The sequence below is a fragment of the Drosophila suzukii genome, chromosome 2R (assembly GCF_043229965.1).
Source record: "Drosophila suzukii chromosome 2R, CBGP_Dsuzu_IsoJpt1.0, whole genome shotgun sequence".
Taxonomy (NCBI): Eukaryota; Metazoa; Arthropoda; class Insecta; order Diptera; family Drosophilidae; genus Drosophila; species Drosophila suzukii.
In genome coordinates this window covers 20,696,598-20,714,060 of record NC_092081.1, presented here as the reverse complement: position 1 = coordinate 20,714,060, position 17,463 = coordinate 20,696,598, and the positions used below count along the sequence as shown (strand labels likewise).

At 39.2% G+C, this 17,463-nt stretch overlaps 4 protein-coding genes across 7 annotated transcripts in view; 3 read left to right on the top strand and 1 right to left on the bottom strand.

Moving 5' to 3' along the window:
* Window positions 1–17,463, bottom strand: part of LOC108008240 (cuticle protein 16.5) — a 41,279-nt gene that overhangs the window by 7,425 nt on the left and 16,391 nt on the right. The gene's annotated exons all lie outside the window — the stretch shown is intronic.
* Window positions 2,469–17,463, top strand: part of a (arc) — a 46,131-nt gene continuing 31,136 nt past the window's right edge. For 2 of the 4 annotated variants that reach the window (XM_065863214.2, XM_017074091.4), the window contains exons 1-2: window positions 2,469–2,535; window positions 3,678–3,947. The gene's annotated coding sequence lies outside the window, so the exon portion shown is untranslated. Of the gene's footprint in view, window positions 2,751–3,677; window positions 3,948–17,463 lie in introns of all 4 variants that reach the window. The other 2 variants (XM_017074090.3, XM_017074092.3) reach the window with 2 other exon arrangements.
* On the top strand, window positions 4,335–5,694 carry LOC108009611 (ribonuclease kappa-B). Its single transcript, XM_017074097.4, has one exon. It carries the CDS (start codon window positions 4,727–4,729, stop codon window positions 5,042–5,044), a length of 318 nt encoding a protein of 105 aa, XP_016929586.1. The 5' UTR covers window positions 4,335–4,726; the 3' UTR covers window positions 5,045–5,694.
* On the top strand, window positions 7,225–8,955 carry gom (gomdanji). Its single transcript, XM_017074095.4, has 4 exons — window positions 7,225–7,243; window positions 7,408–7,529; window positions 7,614–7,937; window positions 8,231–8,955. The coding sequence occupies exons 2-4, from the start codon at window positions 7,484–7,486 to the stop codon at window positions 8,785–8,787; spliced, it is 927 nt and encodes a 308-aa protein (XP_016929584.1). The 5' UTR covers window positions 7,225–7,243; window positions 7,408–7,483; the 3' UTR covers window positions 8,788–8,955.

The window sequence follows — 17,463 nt, the reverse complement described above, 5'->3', positions numbered from 1 at the left end:
GCGCGCTGTTTACCCTTTCCTAGCAGCAAATGAAAGCCCAACGTGGACTTCGTAGACGTTATGTGGACAGGTGCAGTGCCCAGGTAAATTCAGGTGTGTGCGTGTGTTTGCCTCCGTTTTCATTTGCCGTCCGTCTGTTTTTCGAATGCGGCCCATTCCAATAGTATTACCAACACCAATACCCATAACCAGGCCCAAACCCAGACCCAAGGCACATCCATATCCCCCGACTTCTGGGCCCAAAACGAACAGTTATGCAAATCGAGAGGAGGCGCACCTCCTCCCCCTCCTTCCTTTTTTTATTCTCCCACTCGAGAGCTTTACTTTTTTGTTTTTCTGTGTATTTAGCGCCTAATACCCAAGTTTATGTCGCTTAATTATAGACCTTAAGCAGCCGCCGCGAACCGTTGGTTGGTTTAACATGCTAATCGGTAAACTCGGGGGTCTAGCCCTTTTTCCCATCCTGGCGGCGGTGTCGAATGACCTTCTTCTCATCTGAGACGCCACTTGATGATCGAGTAGGGATAGCATGGAAATTCTAGTAGCTTGGGAGCGGAAATCCGCGATGCGAAAGCTTTTGTTAGCCAAATTGGGGTAATCGATAGTACGCATCGATCCCACATCAATCGCCGGCCTTATAAAGCCAACTGTTAAGCGGATTTGGCCAATTCGGTAGCGAGCATAATGAAACCGAATCGAACACAGATCTGCTTTTAATAAGACTTAAATAGCTCTCAGCGGCCACGATTAATATGCCATAAAGGTTGGGCTTTAATTGGCCGTCGAGTGGGACGCCTAAGGCGTTAACTAAGGAAAGTGTTTGCCAAAAGAACAGAACTTACTACAGAATAGAACTTACACTGATAAAAATCATATTAAGGTGCTATTAAATAAGAAGTAATGTTTTTAAAAATAGTATCTTTTTATTTTGATTTTAAGCCATGTCAATAAAAGTATAGATCAGAACTCAAGATATTTTACTTGCACATCTTGCAACTATCTGTATGTTACCGAATTTTCTTAGGTTGAGGTCGAATAACCTAAAATAAATTCGCACAATCAAAGCTCTATTGATATGAAATAAAAACAATTGTTAAAGTATTCATTTTCAAAAGATTTCTATTTTTATTGAAATACACTTTCAAGTGTATTCATTCAAGACAGTCTTTTTCCTTGGAAACTAAAGCTAAGAAATTAGTTTGTAAAATATTTCCAAATCAATTTCAAGATCATTATACCTATAGAAACTTTTCGCCGTGCCTGACCATATGAATATGATGTAAAGTTTTTCAGCTGGCATTGAGAGATAAGAGTAAAAACACATTTCCCGATGCACTTTGCCCTTTACACGAAATATGAATGCCAGGGACTGCATTCAGAAGTGACCACCCAACAGGTGGGCGGTGTTCCAGTGGGTGGTGTTTCAAGGGACCGCGGGCAGCAGTTGTCCTTCATATGCCCTTTTACCTATGACATTAAGTGAGTGAAATTGAGCGACTGACTTGATTAAACCACTTGGCCAACGTATTTGCTGTCCCATCTGATTATTGAGTGCACTCATAATTAATGCAACTTAGCGGGTACTTTAATTGCATTTCAATTTAAGAGCGGGATGCTAAAATTCTATTGAGTGGCGAATACCCTATAAATTTGTCTTTGAGAATGGTTAATTCTTAATAATAGTATTTTATTTAAGAAAATGTGTGATCAAAAGATACCAAATCACTTAAAAAGAAGCTTTGAAAAAGGCAGAAAAAGAACGGTATACCTAACTACAAATTATTTTCACAGTTAATTTTTTAAAAAACTCTTAAGGAATTTATAAAATTTTAAAGTGTTTTACATTGCTTTTTTAAACGAAAATAAAGATTTTATTGGGAACCCATATTTCATATTATTACTCTTTGACTTAATGGACTGTCAAGCTCTCTCCCTCCCTTTCTAAGGTATTTAACACCCACAACATCGAGAGCTAAATGGAGAACGGTGTCGTGGCAGGCAGCTTTTTGTTGGCTACACTGCCCCCACTTGTTGCTCTCTGAGAGTTACTTTTTGAGTGAAAGAGAAATACTGCAGAGAACTCTGCACAGTGGGGTGGGTCGGTAATTTAAAGAAAACATTTATTAATATTGCCTTTGGCCCTTCTATTCTTTCATTACCTTATTGTCCCTATCTTAGAGACAACATTTATCTTAAATATTGACCAAAAAATATTAAATATATATAATATGTAGTTTTCTAATATTGATTCACAAAAAATGTACCATTAAAAAAATTTATATTTATATATATACCAAATAAAAGATTTGGGCGTAAACCATTCTTAAAATATTTATTATATTTAGTCATCTTAAGATCTTATGCATAAATACCATCCCTAGTAGTTGACTCCCACTGAATCGGACCCGATCCACTGTGCGTTTGGAGAGAGAGCCAGAGACCCCAACTATTTAAGCCACAACGCAACGAAACTCTTGCTCAATCTTTGTTTTCGCAGCGCGGCGGTCGCATCGAAGTCGGAAATTAGAAGTAAAGGTGCACGGAGAATTCGATAAATTCAACTGAATAGTTTTGAATAATTTTCAGTGTTTTTTGAATTTGTGATTTTTGGATTTGCATACCGGTTTTTGAAAAACACAGTCGCCATAAAGTGTTATGTTTAAACTTAAACAAGTGCTTCGAAGTGCAAACCCAACGAAAGATACAAGAAAATGTTATAAGCGAATCAGAAATATAAGATGAACAAAAAAGTATGAAGTGAATTTTACCAGAAATGCTATTTTTCTTATCAGTGTGAAGATTTTATTTTTAGAAAGCATAAACTAAGTTCAGTGAAAAAGTAAAGTCTTCAAGGGAAAGGCCAAATTGAAAGCCAAGCATTTATTTCTTGATGAAGTTGCTGTTTTTTTTCCATCGAAATATTTGTACTGATTATTCCTATAACTGCGCTTACAACAAAAACATAAACAGAAATACGAATCAAGTGTGTGTGTGCAATTGCAATGAAAAATGTGCTAAGCAAATAAGGCAAATAACAACCATTTAACTGTAACCGAAACTCCACACTGAGAAAACAACAAGTCGAGAAAAATATTGTCATTTGAGAATGCTTCTTGGAATTCATAATAGTAAATCTTAAAGATATGAACAATTTTAAAATGATATATCCGATTATTACTTAAAGTAATATATTCAATAAATTTAATAATTTCTGTATAGTAACATTTTTATGATAAAAGGCCGAGTTCATAATACTTTTTAGTATATTTTATACTTGCAGTTAGAACGAAAACCTTTTATAACCTATACATTAACTTCAGAATATAAACATTTTTCTTAATTACTTTTTCTTCTGTGCACTCGTAGTGGAACACGGATAAAGACAGGTTGATTGACTTGTGCAAAGGGGAATTCGAGACTTTTAAGATATTACCAAGTTCAGTGGGCAAACGCCCTAATGTCAAGGTCTTTCGCTTGGGGATCGTATTTTAGCCTAATGGACTTGACCCTAATTTTGGGCTCTACGAAATTCGCAGCTTATGTTACCAAAAAACAAATTTTTCAATTAGAGCTGGGGCCTTTGGTCTCAAGTTGCAGCATGTGCCGAAAAAGTAAATTAAAAATATTAATCAATATTTTTTAATGAGTTTTTCTAATTCTTGATTTCTCTCTCAAAGTGTTTAGTAGCCCATGAAACTAACTAACGACAATATACCTAAACAAACAAAGTTAGAAAAACGTTAAAAAACAACCGAGTGTAATAAAAGTTTAGCAACCGCGAAAACGACTTACGAATTTTCACAACAACTTGATGTTTTGTAACGGATTTTCAACAAACTGGTAAAAACTTTATTGTGGATTCTTCTGCTGCTTCTTCTTTGCAACTGCGACAAAAATTTTTTGTGGCTCTGCGGATTTTTTGAGAACGCAAACCATTCACATTCACGGTAAGTTGTGCTAATTATTGCTAAATTATTTGGTTAGCTATTGCAAATATAATATCTTAAGCATGATTCATGGGAGCAATCTAAATCGAAGTGCGCCCTTTAATGAATCAGCTTCTTGGGATGTCCTACATTAAGTTTAGATAAAAGAACTTTCGATATAAATAGAAAATGCATTCAAAGGAATAGCAATCCAATTAAAAGAAACATTTTATTTTTAAAGCCTTAGGAACACGGAGTACGGTTACCTACTTTCCAATCATTTAATTCAAATCAAATAATAAAATATTTAATTAATTTGAATTAGATTATTTAATCCCCTTCTTAAGTTCATGTGGCCTTCATTTTCATGTAAGCTGATAAAAATTTGAGTGCCTTTTTTAGTATCTGTAAAATATAAAATATGGTAATCTAAGCTACCCAACTGGTTTCATAAGTGCTAAAATTCTGAAATATGAATATGGTATAGAAGACTGGCTCTGTCAGCTGTCCATCAACGGATCACATCGAAATTAAACCATTTCGAGTTGAATAAACCCAACCGCAAAGACGTCGAAAGCGAGTGGCACCGGCACCTGAACTTTATAATCCGACCACTTTGATCTAGTACCTCTGAAATCGCACAAGGTTGTGTATATCTATAGGTCTAGCGGGTCCGACACATTCCGATTTCGGTTTCGCTTTCGAAGTCGGCCTAAACTTGGCACCTGTTGCGGTCAGAGCAACACTCGCCTACACTGTCGCACAAAGTTCCGATCGAAGTGAGTTGAATAGAATCGAAAATGGTCTGTGGCCGAAAGTGCTGTTTGTTCTGCCTGTTTATGAGCTCGTGGGGCTTCCTGATGCTGAATCTTCTGGGCATTTTTTTCTATGTCAAATCACTTAATCTGCTGGAGGCCCTGCCCCTGCCCCATAGCTTCAGAAGTCTGGAGGAGTTTAAGGAGCAGGCGGACGAGGCCTACCAAAAAGTATCCATCCGATGCTTTGTCGCAGCCGTCGTCTATCTGGGATTCGTATTCATGTCGATAGTGTTCATCCGCCGTGACATCAAGAGGAGGAAGCGGCTCTACAAAGGGGGTGCACCCCGACACCGACGTTGATCTGTGTTCTCTGTGCGTTCTCTATTGGTTACTGAATAAACTATATATTTTCATGGTTCCAATTGCATTGCACCCACTCGCCGCAAGTCCACCCACTTGTTAGGCCAGATCAGAACCAGTTTGTTGACCGCATTCTGCGATTAGCCTTAGCTTCTTTATCGGCGAACCACTTTTCGAGTCTGCCCCGACTGTCCACTCTTTATTATGCATTCGTCTCGACCAACCGATTTTTGACAGAGCACGTGACACCTTCACCGAGGTGTGTTCTCTTTCGGGCATCATAAATTTCCGTGAAATTCTCTTTCCGAAACATGCTAATGGGGTGTGGGTTCTGAGTCTTCGGTCTTGCTTATTCTGGGGGCCCCCGCCTCTGGGGTTATGAATGTTATTCTTATCGCCGGAGCTTTTGTGTCTTACACGAAAACCGTTGTGTAAATTATCGTGCACGATTTTCTAGTTGTACATTTGTGTATCTTGCTTGTTATCACCATCAAGTGCAGTCTGCTAAAATGTAGTTCACTGCATTTTGGGGGAATTTGGGTAAACTGATTGGGAGATCTTGCGGTACTTGGAAAATGTTCTTATTTACCTGTAAATACAGAACCTAAAAGCCTTATGCAGAACTTGTTCTGGCTGGTAAAAATAGATTTTGTATTCCTAGATCTATTGGGTGGGCAAGAAAGTCATGTCGTTTTTTTTAGTAATCGTTTTTAATCTAATTTATTTACGACTAATCGAGCACCAGGGTCACACTTTTTAGTATCGTTTTAAAGCTTATTGTCTTAGGTACTATCGACGAAAATTTGGTAATTATTCGATAACATTTGTGGAAGCTATAGCAAATTAAACATGGAGGACCAAAGTGAGCATTTTCGGCATATTTTGCTTTTTTACTTCCGAAAAGGAAAAAAAGCGGTCGAAGCTCGCGAAAAATTGTGCGAAGTGTATGGTAAAGATGCCATGAGTGATCGCCAATGTCAGCGCTGGTTTGCCAAATTCAGGCTTGGAGATTTTGGAGTTAAAGACGCCCCACGTTCTGGTCGACCATCGGCCGTTTTTGACGAACAAATTCAGGCTTTGCTGGATGAAAACCGGCGCTATTCAACGCGGGAGATGTCAGAGAAGCTCAGTGTGTCGCATACAACGGTTGAAAACCATTTGAAGAAACTTGGCTACGTAAGCAAGCTCGATGTTTGGGTTCCGCATAACTTAAAGGAAATTCACCTAACTAAGCGTATCAACATCTGCTATTCTCTGCTGGAACGGATTAAAAACGATCCTTTTTTGAAGCGGATCATTACTGGCGACGAAAAGTGGGTTGTTTACACTAATGTCCAACGAAAAAGATCATGGAGCAAGAAAGATGAGCCAGCCCAAGCCACATCAAAGGCCGATATCCATCAGAGGAAAGTTATGCTGTCTGTTTGGTGGAATTGGAAGGGTGTAGTGCACTTTGAGCTGCTGGGACGGAATGAAACCATCAATTCAGATGTGTACTGTCGCCAGCTATCCAATTTGGCGGAAAAAATTAAAGAAAAGGAGCCGGCACTAGCTAATCGCAAGGGTATAGTCTTTCACCATGACAACGCTAGGCCCCACACATCTTTGGTCACTCGGCAAAAATTAACGGAGCTGAATTGGGAAGTGCTACCACATCCACCTTATAGTCCGGACTTAGCACCTTCACATTACCATTTGTTTCGCTCTCTTCAAAACTCTTTGAATGGTAAAAACTTTGATTCAGATGAGGCTGTCGAAAACCACTTGTCTCGATTCTTTGCTGGAAAAGACCAAAAGTTCTTCGAGCGCGGAATTATGCAGCTGCCCGAGAGATGGTCATTAGTGGTCGAACAAAACGACCAATACATAATTGATTAATTATAAGTCCTGATATAAATAAATCATCTTTGAAAATATTGAAAAAAAACGACATGACTTTCTTGCCAACCCAATAGTAGTCTGTCATCTATCCATTGGATAACTCCCAATAAATTGTATTGACTGTTAATATACTGTTGGTAATTTGTTAACTATTTTTCAAGTGTTTTATTTTGCACGCAAAAAGTATCACCTTGAGTTAAATAATATCCGGTTTCTGATCAAAACTAAATTATAAAGATGAACTTCATAGCTTAACAAGTGTAAAAGTATTTAATTTTGTCTTTCACTTTAATACTGCCTTCAAAATATTCTCTCGCTGTAAGTAATTTATAAAACATAATTATAATCATATATCCCGAAAACTCATTAACTTAGGACAGCAAAGACAAATGAATGAAGACTTTGGCTGAACTCAGCAACATTTGATTTTGACATCGATTTGAGATTTTTAAGTTCTTCACTCGATAAATTTTATATTTTAGTAGACAAACACTTGGCTAAGGAAGTACTGTTTCCCAAGACCACGAAGGTGTAGAAGAAACCGCGGGATCTAGAACCATGTCGCGATTCTTAGTAACGGCCAAAGAGCGGCTCCAAAGGGGATGTGAGTTAAAGATACGGTGGTCATTTTATTTTCATAAATTAGATTTAAGAAGTTTTGGATAATAAAACCTGCCTGAACCTCCAGTGCGCTTTGGCCAGATGTTGATCCACAACACTGGTTCTCAGCAAATGGCAGCCAAGAAGCCTCCAGCGCCACCCAAAGTGGTCAAAGCTACTCCACCGCCACCCAAGTCCTCGAAGCCGCCCAAGTGTCCTGGAGACAACAAGGATATGAAACGGAAGCCGGGCTTCTTCGCCAGTGGCGGTCAGCACGCGGTGCTCAATGATTGCCCCAAGCCGGAGGGCGACTTCATGAAGGCATGGTCGGCCAAGAACGGCCGCTATAATCTCATCCTTATATCAGGTGCTCTGGCAGCAGGGGGATCCGTGGGTTATGCCCTTTCTTCAGGTATGAATACAAATATAGTATTGAATTATATTTGACTTTTATCGGTACTAAGAGTTTATGCTAGAAGAAAACCATTATATTTAAGTTTCTCGAGATATCTTATAAGATATCACTTCTGGTGATATTATTTCAACACATTAGGATTAATTAGATGTGTCAACAATGCTCTTCGATGGCTGCGATATATTCGATAAGAATAAGAATGTAAAGGTCTTCGATAGTTCCGATAAATTCGATATAATATAGACCATTGCCGATCGTTGTATCCTGCACAATATACCATACTCCCCCAGGTATCCTTTGTCTAAATTGGAACATTCCCGAGTATCCCTACACCGAGGACGAGATGGAGGAGTTCGAGATCGAGGAGGAGCGTCGGCGGGAGGAGAAGGAGGCGCGCGAGGAGCGCCACCAGGATGCGGTGGAGGCCAGGGAGCTGGGCATCCGTCGCCGCAGGGCCAAGGAGGCCATGGAGCGGGAGGTGGACCTGATGCAGCGGGACATGGACGGTGGGATCACCGACGCCGAGTTGGATGAGCTGCAGCGCCTGGCCGCCGAGCGCGAGGCCTTCGAGCTGTGGGAGAAGGACGAGCTGAAGCGCCTGGAGGAGCAGCAGAAGGAGCGCGAGAAGATCCGGAAGGAGAAGGCCAAGGTCAAGGCCGAGAGGGACAAGGAGCGCGACAAGAAGCGGAAGGAGAAGGAGGCGCAGCTCGAGAAGGAGGAGGCGGAGCGCGAGAAGGCCCGCGAAAAGGCGCGCAAGGAACGCGAGAAGGCCGAAAAGGAGAAGCAAAAGGAGAAGGAGAAGGCCGAGAAGGAGGCCGAAAAGGCCAGGAAGGCGGCTGGATACTAAATTCTCCTGCCAAAGTTCAATTTACTTTGCTGGCAGCAACAAAACCACAACAGCTATCAAAATGTTCCAGTCCGGCAAATACAAAAAACACCCAAGGATTACAGACCCAAAACACTGAAAATACTGTTCAATAAATTAACAAAATTGGTTGCTGTTGGCCTGCGATAAGCATTGTGTGTTGTATCTATAAGATGGATTTCTTAGATTTCTAGACAGAATAAGTAAATAGGTTTAAAAGTAAAACCTAAAACCCAAAGCAGTTTGCTTATAAGGTTGCACGTAAATTTTATTTTCAGAACTCTAACACTGGCTTGTGGGACATAATGAACTTAATTTAAGAAACCTATTGGCTATAGTCTACTATATTCCAAAAAGTAAGAAAACAGTTCATATTATATTATTTTAGATTAATTGTCTGAAATAGAAATTATGGTGTATTTCAAAATTGTAGCTAACGAGTTACATAACAACAATCCCGTATTTTTCAGGGTATACCTCACTCATTACTACGAAATAATAATATAGTCAGCACTAAGCTATTTTTACCCATACCATTGCATTAAAATGAAAATGTGGTCTATTGTAGGTCATACGTTACATCCTCCCTTATAAAATCTTAATCTAATCGAACTGATATCTCTAAACTACATAAAAGTCCAGGACTTAAAAGTTTTTTTAACATTTTAAAATGTATAATTAGTTTTCCAATAAAGACTAGTAAAAGCTTTCCCCAATTACATCCGGCTTAAGGCAGACAAGTTTTGTTCAAAGGAGCCAGGACCAGCCCAACGTATATCGAGGGTCCAGCCAGCCATCTCGCTCCAGCCACTTTATTAACTACTTACCTCGCCACATGCGGCCATTTCCACTGCTATAAAGTCAGCGCTCTGTTTCGGCCCAAATGAGGTGCAACAACAAAATGCTGGATGGCCCGAAGACCGATTTCAGAATGTTATGGCCATCCCCCCGTCCATATGGCATGCATTTAGAGTCAGTCAGGCAGTCAGTGAGCTGTAGAGGAAATGGCTCATTGCATGTAATCAAAGGCAGCGAAATTGTATCTCGCGGATAGAAATACATAGAGCTCAGCATAGAGAGAGCACCAGTGCGAATTCAATTGTGGCTTCAATTACGCATCGTCCACTGTTCGCATAACAACGAGCACTTGTTGTTCGGCCCAGCAAAGTGGTGTTCTTTCTCTGATTCTGATTCGCCCCTCTAATCTATTTAATGAAAATTCGCTACCGATAGATAGATAGATACATTTCGCCCCCCTAACCTGCGATGTATCTGAGTTTGTATCTGCTGTGCTAAGTGTGCCGGCTTGTGCGCACATAATGAATCACAATCGTCGTCAGTTAAGCCCGGCTTATCATTAATCAAATTAGCTGCAGCAACATCAGCGGCAGCAACTACAACAAAACACTTGCTTGTCTGCCACCGAGTTGCAGTTGCATCTTGCGACTTGCAACTTGCAATGCGGCACAGTGGGCCAGATCGCCAGATCGTAATTAACCATTACCATGAGTGCCGCGATTGTGCCATAAATGAGCAATTGCCGAGAGCTTATCAAATGGAGTAGAACAATCAATTAACTGGAAGGGGCGAGGAGAATTCTGGTTCAATCGGGTTCAGTGACCTGCAGAGGTGATCTTAAGACAGCGTGTATCCTATACGATTTTTTAAGGGGCTCTCAAATGCGTCATGGGAATAATAGTATTCCCTAACGTGTTATAAAACTCTAGGATGAGGATGTTGGATCATAATGCTCTCATTAATGTTGGTTTAATGGTTATTTCTACAGGTAGTATCTAAACCTATAAAACACGTGCTGGGAGCACTAGTTATTCATTAGTGATATCTTGGAAACTATAAGACATTAAATGGTTGCAAGTAAATTAATGTTATTTAATTAACTGATGTTGAAAGTATAATATACTTGTTTTTAAGTTATAATATATTATTTAAAAAACGATCATTGAAAGGTTACAATATTTGTTTTTTGGTATTTAGTGTAGTTTAACAACTAAGATTTCCATAAAGGCTCATGATACTAAGTAGCTATGAGGTCTTAAACTTTTAATTTTATAGGAATTTACGGCATATAAGTGGGCTATCTTATTGTGAACATAAAAGATAATAACTAAAATATTGTACAATGTTTTCATTAATTTCATATTATACATACTTTATACAATCTAATTTCCTGCTGCTAACTGACCACTGTACAGTGCCCACACATGGCCAGCCCGCTGAAGCTAGCTAATTTATCACTGGCATTCACGCTTCGGTATTCCCTATTCCACCTATATCCATGTCCATATCGGACCTCGGACCCCTCCCCATCGTCCATTTCTGACTGCGAGTGACATTATTACTGTCACACTGTGTCGCCCGATGCAGCTCCTCTGCCTTTTATAATGCATTTATGCTGCAATTTGTTTGAATTAGCGGCCCGCGGAGCTCCGACTTCCAGTGGATCGGAGTGGATGGAACTTATGGAGCGACTTGGAGACGGGGAAGAGTGCTGCGGGGGCGGAGTGGCGTGGTGTCACCGGTTTAGTGGTTTATTTGGGGCGTGTACCCATGTATCTATCCCGATCCCGTTCCCGTACCGTTCCCCAACCAGCCTGGTACAAGTATCTTATGCAAGCAGAGCTAAAAAAAAAAGTGAGCGAGAGATTGGTCTAAAGTAAAAGTAGCTGCATTTACCCAGTTGCAACACCGCCAGTTGAAAGCTTCCGGGCAGGGGCGTTGCCAATGGAAATGGGATGCAGCAGCTTGAGACCAAAGAAATTCCAAAGTAACTGGAACACATTGCCATGAAAATCCCCTCAAATTTCCATCTACTATGGCTTAAAACAATGCATTTATCTCACATTTATCATGGCAAATAAGAGTTTACAACCGAGTTTATGAGTTTACACTATTTGCTAGATCGTGTCTTATCGGGTTTTACATGTAAATATTTGCATCGGTTGCTGGTTTTTGGGTTTGCGATAAGGTTAAAAGCAGCATTTACAATCTGTAGATTCTAGAACTTCTTTGTTATTTATGGTTTAGGCTGGTGTGGGAGAATGGTTATTAGGGAACCTTTTAGTACTTTATAAAGAAAGAGAGTCTTGGATATTTTTTTTAAGTTCTTTACATTCTTTTCTTTTGTGATGGGTTTTCCCCTGGTTCACTTCTCTTAGAAGTAATTCCCCGTTCATTGACTGGCAACTTTCCCCACCTAAACAAATTGGAACTCTCACTTGATAAGTGTTACAGTAATTAAACAAATTGGCCAATTGGCTTTTGGGGGCCTTTTGAACCAATCCAATGGCGCTGGTAATCGAAGCTGAAGAATTGAGAGTAGAGAATTGAGAACCGAGAATGGAGAATGGAGAACGGCGGAGAACTGCGAGCGTGCCAAGCGGCGTTTTGTATCTGGATTGAGGTCTTGCCACAGTTAGCCGAGCAAAGCGCAGTTATACCAATTCTCCATAGCCGTCTCGGCCACAGTGGGTCAATTCTCCATGCTCCACTCTCGGCAATCAATTTGTGGGACTTGTTCTAGGCCTTCTTCGCCGCTCTTCTGCAGTCTTCTCCGGTCTTTTGCTGTGCAGTGCACGTAGCCTGACTCATTCGTACTCCTCGCATTTGGTATTCCCATTCGCATACTCATATTCGTAATCATTGTAATGAGCCATTTCTCTAGTTACTTTCCTCGCTCGGCGTATGGGCAGGGTTTTTAATTAATTTTCCATTGACCAAGCCTGACAGCTGAGCCTCAGCTTTTGGGGAGCTGAGCCCAGAGCTCTGCCAGCCCAAGAGCATTTCGTATTAATTCTCATTTTTTCGGGCTCCATTTCGGGGTTTTTGGATCCGCCTCTTGTGTGTGGCCTCCGGTTTCGGCGGTCTTCTGTCCAAGCTTTATACTCCAGCTTATTTGCTGTGTGGCCATCGTCAAATTTCGCATTGAAACACGAGACAGTGGAGCCAGAGTCATGGGAATGGTTCAAAATTCTTAAGGTTTCGGGAGAGAAACAGACTGTTTTAATATTTGGAGAGCCAGTAGAACAATTTTCAGAAAAATAAAATATTTTATCAAAACATATTTATGCAGTATTTTACTGAAATCTTTAAAGTAATACACGATGTTATTTTTTATTATAGTAATTATAGATTATATTAATTTAAATTCAAAACATTTTTTACGGTTCTTTATAATACTAATAATAATTGTAATCAAGCGTACATATAGCCAACTTTTACATTATTTTCATGGTACATCCAAAAAATGACATATCCTAGAAGTCCTAAGAGTAACTAATGTTTATTATTTTATGTAAATAAAAAAATACTTATTCGATGCCGAAATAATCAATAAAATTTTTGGGATACAAGCTAGGAGGTTAAAATATTTTCTCTATCTATCTTAACCATCCTATCTATCGGTATATTTTTAATTGATCCTTTACACTTTTCCCAACCTGGTTCCACTGTGCATGTCCTGCAACTGAACTTTGTTATAAATTAAATTATTTTTCATGTTCATACATATATCTCCCTGGTATTTACGAACCCATGAGCAGTACTGATATCGTTATACTAAATTGTAATGTGGGCCTCCTGAAGAAAGAAGCTCGGAACATCAGAATGGAAGAGAGGGCGTAAGCGATTTGTCTTTTGGTTAATTTTTTGTCGGCCCCTTAAGTCAAAGTACCGCTAGGGCCACCGCCTTCGATCCTGCTTTTTACTCCAGTCTTCAGCCTGCGGAATCTCGGGTAATAAAGTAATTAAAGCCCCTGACACTGTTCAATATTTCATCTCTCATCTGGCGGACGGGAGATTAATTGAGATTGGGGCGGCGTACCGGGCATGCAGCTATTACGTACTGATTTGCATTTAATTGCATATGATTGAGAAACGAAAAAAAAACAAAACGTATTAATTTTCACTTAATTTCATTTGGCAAATGCATCACGAAAAATGGTTTCGTTTAGTCAAGGGAAAGCAAACAAAACAGCGAAAGACTGAGGTAATGAGTGCAATAAAACCCATTTGTTGATGACTTTTAAATAAGCAATTTGTGGTTATTTCTGAAGTCCAAGTCTTCAACTTCTCCATCGTTATATGTATATCTGATTTTTCATTTCTTTTGTTAACTGTAAAACGTTTTACTTTCGCGCGCATTTTAATTGCCGCCTGCTGCTTCTGATGAAGATGAAGATAATGATAATGATGATGATGATCTGCCAAATCCGCAGTCCCAGAAACGTTTGGCAACATTTGTTGGCCACGTTAATGTGATGTGGCCACCATAAAAAGCGTGTGAACCCGCTGTTAACTTAACGTGGCGACACTTGGCGACACTTTTCCCTGGCCTTCGCTTTTCCTCAAAGGTGAAGGCGGTTTTTCTTGGCCATTTCCATTTCCCTTAATGGCTTTAGTGGCTTCCGTTGAAAGTGCTTTGGTGGGTTTGTCAAATGGCAAGACACCTTTCTTTGTTGGCATTAAAGATCAACGAAAATTAAGAAGGAACAAAGGATCAGGAATGCTGAATATAACTTCGCATTTATAGTAATATTTTAGAAAATCTGAAAAACTTTTAAGTTTTGGTAAATATGGGATACAAATAAAATATTCCAGAATTGAATAATATATGGTTTTCCAAAATGTATGCTTATTATAGTGTCCTTAGCCACTTTTGAAGTTTTAATATATATTTAAAATAGGATTTTGAACATATTTGAATACTAATACTTTTGGAGTTTTAATATATATTTAAAATGGGATTTTGAACATATTTGAATACTAATTTAAAAATCTTGCATTTCATTTTGAAGTAAACGATATCTGCTATTTATTAAATAAAGCTTTTGCCCATTTTCCAGGCTTAAACTACTTAGTATCTTAATTTTTATGTTTTAAATTGATTTTAGAATGTATTTTTAACAATCATTTTCAATAGTATTTCAATGCATAGTAGTTTCTCAATAAAGTTTGAAAATGTTGTGGCCCAAAGCCACTCACCTGAACCCATTTTCCACCGACCGCAATCCAATTTTCATTTCTTAACCCATTTAAGCACCCTCATTTTCTACGCCACGCGGTTTTTTCCACTTGCATTTTCCGCGGAACGCCGCTGGGCAATCAACAAGTTGCTGATCCACAAAATAATCGCACATTTAATTGCGGTACTCGACCGATCCGTGGCAGGAAAATGCAGTTGCAGTTGCAATGGCAACTTGCAACTGTCAGCGGCTCTTAAAAAATACAGCAAAAAATTTTAATTTCGATTCAGTTGCACAGTGGAAACAATGGACCCTGGATGGCCAACAGTGGACAGCCACTGTTATTTTATTTGTCATGAAAATTGGGTCAACGCCGAGAGAAGACTGGGGGAAGACTGGCCAAGAACGATGACTAAGAAATGTGTTAATGATAGTGAGTGGCGTAATTAGCCAGAAATATTTGTCGTTGGTAAAACGAAAACGTTCGCCATCGCATGCCACACAAAGTGCTCGCATTTTTTGGGCAGCTGGCCCAGAAGGCAGGAAATTGCGTGAATATTTGCTGCAACTTGGAAAATGGTTGGCCATACATAAATTCATTACCTTTTGCATAAAATTAGTTAACCTTCGGTGGGTGAACGTAAGCAAAAGTAAAATCAGAAGGTAAAACCATATATGTATTACCCTTTTTCCGCCATTCGCTTTCAAATGCTTGCTTTTTGATATATCAAAATATTTTTGGTACTCTGATCAGAAATAATATCCATATTATCTATTATCTACTATAATATATGAGATATAGTTTATATAACCAATCGCTTTCAAATGCTTGCTTTTTGACAGAAATCAGAAATATTATCTGTACTATCTACTATCTACTATCTACTAAAATATATTAGAGTATAATTGTTAATAAACTTTCAGTGTGGCACTTAATTTTAAAGCTCTAAAAATTTAATTGTTTTTCCCCCCAAAAAGTTTCCACTTCATTTCTTCATTTCCAGCTTGATTTTACCTCGAGGGAAATAGAATTTCCAGTTTTGTTTATTTAAATATCTGAATAAATTATGCAGAGCCGAACGGCAGCAGCAAAAACGATTCGAAAATCATCAACAAATGAATGTCAAAATAATAACAAATTAACTGCTTCGGTTGCCGTGGCTGCCACAAGAAATATGACAGTTTACAAACGGTAAAAAAAACATGGCCCACAGCAGCGGCAATAAACATTAACTTGGCTTAGATGACGTTGACAATTTCTAAGGCGTCAACTTGTCAGACTTGGACAGCTCATAAGGAAATTTGTCTGCAGGTTGGAAATGGCAGTGGTAGTTGGTGGTGGTGGTAATGTTAGCGGTTAATTAGTTAATACTGCAAAAGAGGTCAAGGAACTGCACTTAACCTTAAGGGGTACACCGAAAAAAAAGATATAGTTATGATGTTAGGATAGTATCTTAAGGATACATGTACAAATTGGGGCAAGGCTGCTTCAATTTAAAACAGATTCACATTGGATTGGATTGATTTACCAAATAGATTAATAGATTTTTTAAGTATTTTAATCAGGATATCTTAGCAACAGAATCCTAAGTTTTATAAATATTTTCTCTATTTCTTTCTGTTATTAAATATTATTTAATTTCTTTAGTTTTGTCAGTGTAAGAATAAGAATTCTGTTTCTTTGTTTGTTTCTCCACCTGTTTGCCCACGCGTCTTTCTTACATGATAAATGATTGAGCAAACTCGAAAGCTCATATCTATTAGGCCAAAGGCCATATGCAGGTAGAACATCATTAAACCCTGTCGTCTCCAGTTTAATTGATATTTTTATGTGAAGAAGATATATGGAGGAGATCCGGCCATCGCTTTGTATAAGATTAATTTCGAGGGGCTTTTTCACGCTGCTTAATGGCAAATACTGGAAAACATTCAACACCTAACCAGCTTCCGTTGCACTTAGACTTCCTCCACCTCATCTTCTGGAATTTAAAGAGTCGGATATAAGTTTGTATGGGAGAGATCCGACTTCAGACGACTTCAACGGAAGTACATTCACGACTCGACTGGCGTTGGTTCGCATAATCAAAGACCCGCAGACAAAGTGTAAAGACCCTTTAGAAATTTATGCTTGAGTCATCCATCGACAGCCGACTTTGGCGGCTTTGGATATGAGTTTTGTGTGGATCTTAGCTTTTTTGTTTGGTCTTTGCTTCCGTTTTTCAAACACAGAACAGCCGCTACGACCGTCAAAACTATCAAATAAATCCACTGCAATTGCAGTGGCAACAGCAACAGCTACGTTTCCGCTGCTTTTGGCCAAAAAAGGCATTCGACAATTATTATTATCGAGTGTGAGTGGAAAGGAAAAGCAACAAGTGCATTACTATATAGTATATACACTTAAATTGCGCCCACTAATAACCCACTGGCTGGGTAAAAGGGACAGCACTACGTTGGCAACTTCTTCGTTTTTATTTGCCAACACGAAAGGCAAAGACCGGTCAACTTGGAAATTGTCAACACAGCCAGCCACTTGCCACACAACTTTGACTACAACTCCCCAGAGTTTTTTGGAGTGGGGCAGGAGGGGGCTAAGAGACTTCCAGCTGCGTAGACAGAGCTCAGACATTGCCCAAGCTGCCTCGTCGTTTTGCACTTTTCCAAAAACATCAATAGA

Coding starts and splice junctions, on each gene's coding strand:
- gom (XM_017074095.4), top strand. CDS start 7,484: ATGTCGCGATTCTTAGTAACGGCCAAAGAGCGGCTCCAAAGGGGAT. Junction 7,530..7,613: donor AGAGCGGCTCCAAAGGGGAT/GTGAGTTAAAGA, acceptor CTGAACCTCCAG/TGCGCTTTGGCCAGATGTTG. Junction 7,938..8,230: donor GGGTTATGCCCTTTCTTCAG/GTATGAATACAA, acceptor ATACTCCCCCAG/GTATCCTTTGTCTAAATTGG.
- LOC108009611 (XM_017074097.4), top strand. CDS start 4,727: ATGGTCTGTGGCCGAAAGTGCTGTTTGTTCTGCCTGTTTATGAGCTCG.